This window comes from Eurypyga helias, unplaced genomic scaffold (assembly GCF_000690775.1).
Source record: "Eurypyga helias isolate BGI_N326 unplaced genomic scaffold, ASM69077v1 scaffold11361, whole genome shotgun sequence".
Taxonomy (NCBI): Eukaryota; Metazoa; Chordata; class Aves; order Eurypygiformes; family Eurypygidae; genus Eurypyga; species Eurypyga helias.
Genome location: NW_010230210.1, coordinates 93,458 through 94,681, shown reverse-complemented (window position 1 = coordinate 94,681; position 1,224 = coordinate 93,458). Strand labels below are relative to the sequence as shown.

Below are 1,224 nucleotides of genomic sequence, written 5' to 3'. Positions count from 1 at the left end.
CTGCTCGGGAAAACTTTCTGCGGGTGGTGGGAGCCGCCGGAGGGACACCGCACAGCCCAGGGAGGCTTTGCACAGTGCGCCCGGGGCACACACCCCTCCTGCGGAGTTCCCGCTGGTATTAATTTCTCCATTGCCAGTTCATACGGATAGGAGAAACGTCCTGGACCCAGCAAATCCGAGCGGCTGAGCGCAGAGTCCCAGGAGCTCTGTCTTTAAAAAGCTGGGGCTTGCAGGGACTTTATGGCAGGAAACATTAGGATAGAGAGGGGGTTAAGAATAAATCTTGGGTCCTTGGCTTGGGTCCTTCCTAAAGCATAGCCTTCTCTCCCCATATTCCTATACCTGTCTGCTAGAAGGCAGAAAGCTTCCATCAACCTGCTGAGCTCCCTCAGGCATTTCAGGGGCAGTAAAGCCTGTCCTTGCCTATCGTGGCCAGCCTGGCCCCTGCCTGTCCCCCGGAGGCGTTTGCCGGGAGCAGTGGATGGGGAGCAGGACACAGCTCCTGGGGCACGGGGTGGGAGGGCAGCTGGGAGCTTGTCCCCTCGCCCAGCGCCCCTTCCTACCCCGCTGGCACCAGAGTCTCTGCGAGAAGCTCGGCAAAGGTTTCTCCCCGTACATGCCCCATCCCGGTTCCCTGCCCGCCTCTCCCCATGCACACGCACACGGAGTACCCAGCCCCGGCAGGCCGTGACTTACCAGGTTGACTGGGTGGATGTAGCCATTTTCGTACTTGTCGTTGGCCAGGATCTGCCTCAGGTGAGCGATGTAGCTGGAGGCCAACCTCAAGGTGTCCAGTTTGGAAAGCTTGGTGTCTGGGGGCACCCAGGGCAGGGTGGTCTTAAGCCTGGAGAAGGCTTTGCTAAGGACCCTCATCCTCGCCCTCTCCCTGGCGTTGGCAGCGTTTCTCTGGACCTGCTTTCCCTCCTGGCTCACTCCATTTAAAGGGCTCTTCTTGGGGGGAGCTTTTTTCCTCTTGCCCGAGGCCCCTCTCCCCTTCTGAGGGGAGCCATTCTCGCCATTGGATCCCTCCTCGTTGCTCGTTGCTCTCGGTGGATGCCCCAAACTCTTTGCTAGTATCCATTTTCAGGCCATCGCACTCCAGCATCTCCACCTCCTGCAGATCTTCCACATCACTGAGGGACCCAGTGGACATGGTCTGGGAGATGCCAAAGGACCAGTGGGAAGAGGGGAGGGGGGAGGGAGGGAGGGCAGCTCCTCAAATCT

At 59.4% G+C, this 1,224-nt stretch overlaps 1 protein-coding gene across 1 annotated transcript; it reads right to left on the bottom strand.

Moving 5' to 3' along the window:
* Positions 1 to 563: 563 nt before the first annotated feature.
* On the bottom strand, positions 564 to 1,218 carry LOC104516358 (transcription factor 21-like; the record flags this gene model as incomplete). Its single annotated transcript, XM_010160661.1, is given in 2 exon segments — positions 564 to 1,044; positions 1,046 to 1,218. Coding segments are annotated over 2 exon segments (589 nt in total), but the record flags the coding sequence as incomplete, so codon positions are not given.
* Between the last annotated feature and the right edge of the window lie 6 nt (positions 1,219 to 1,224).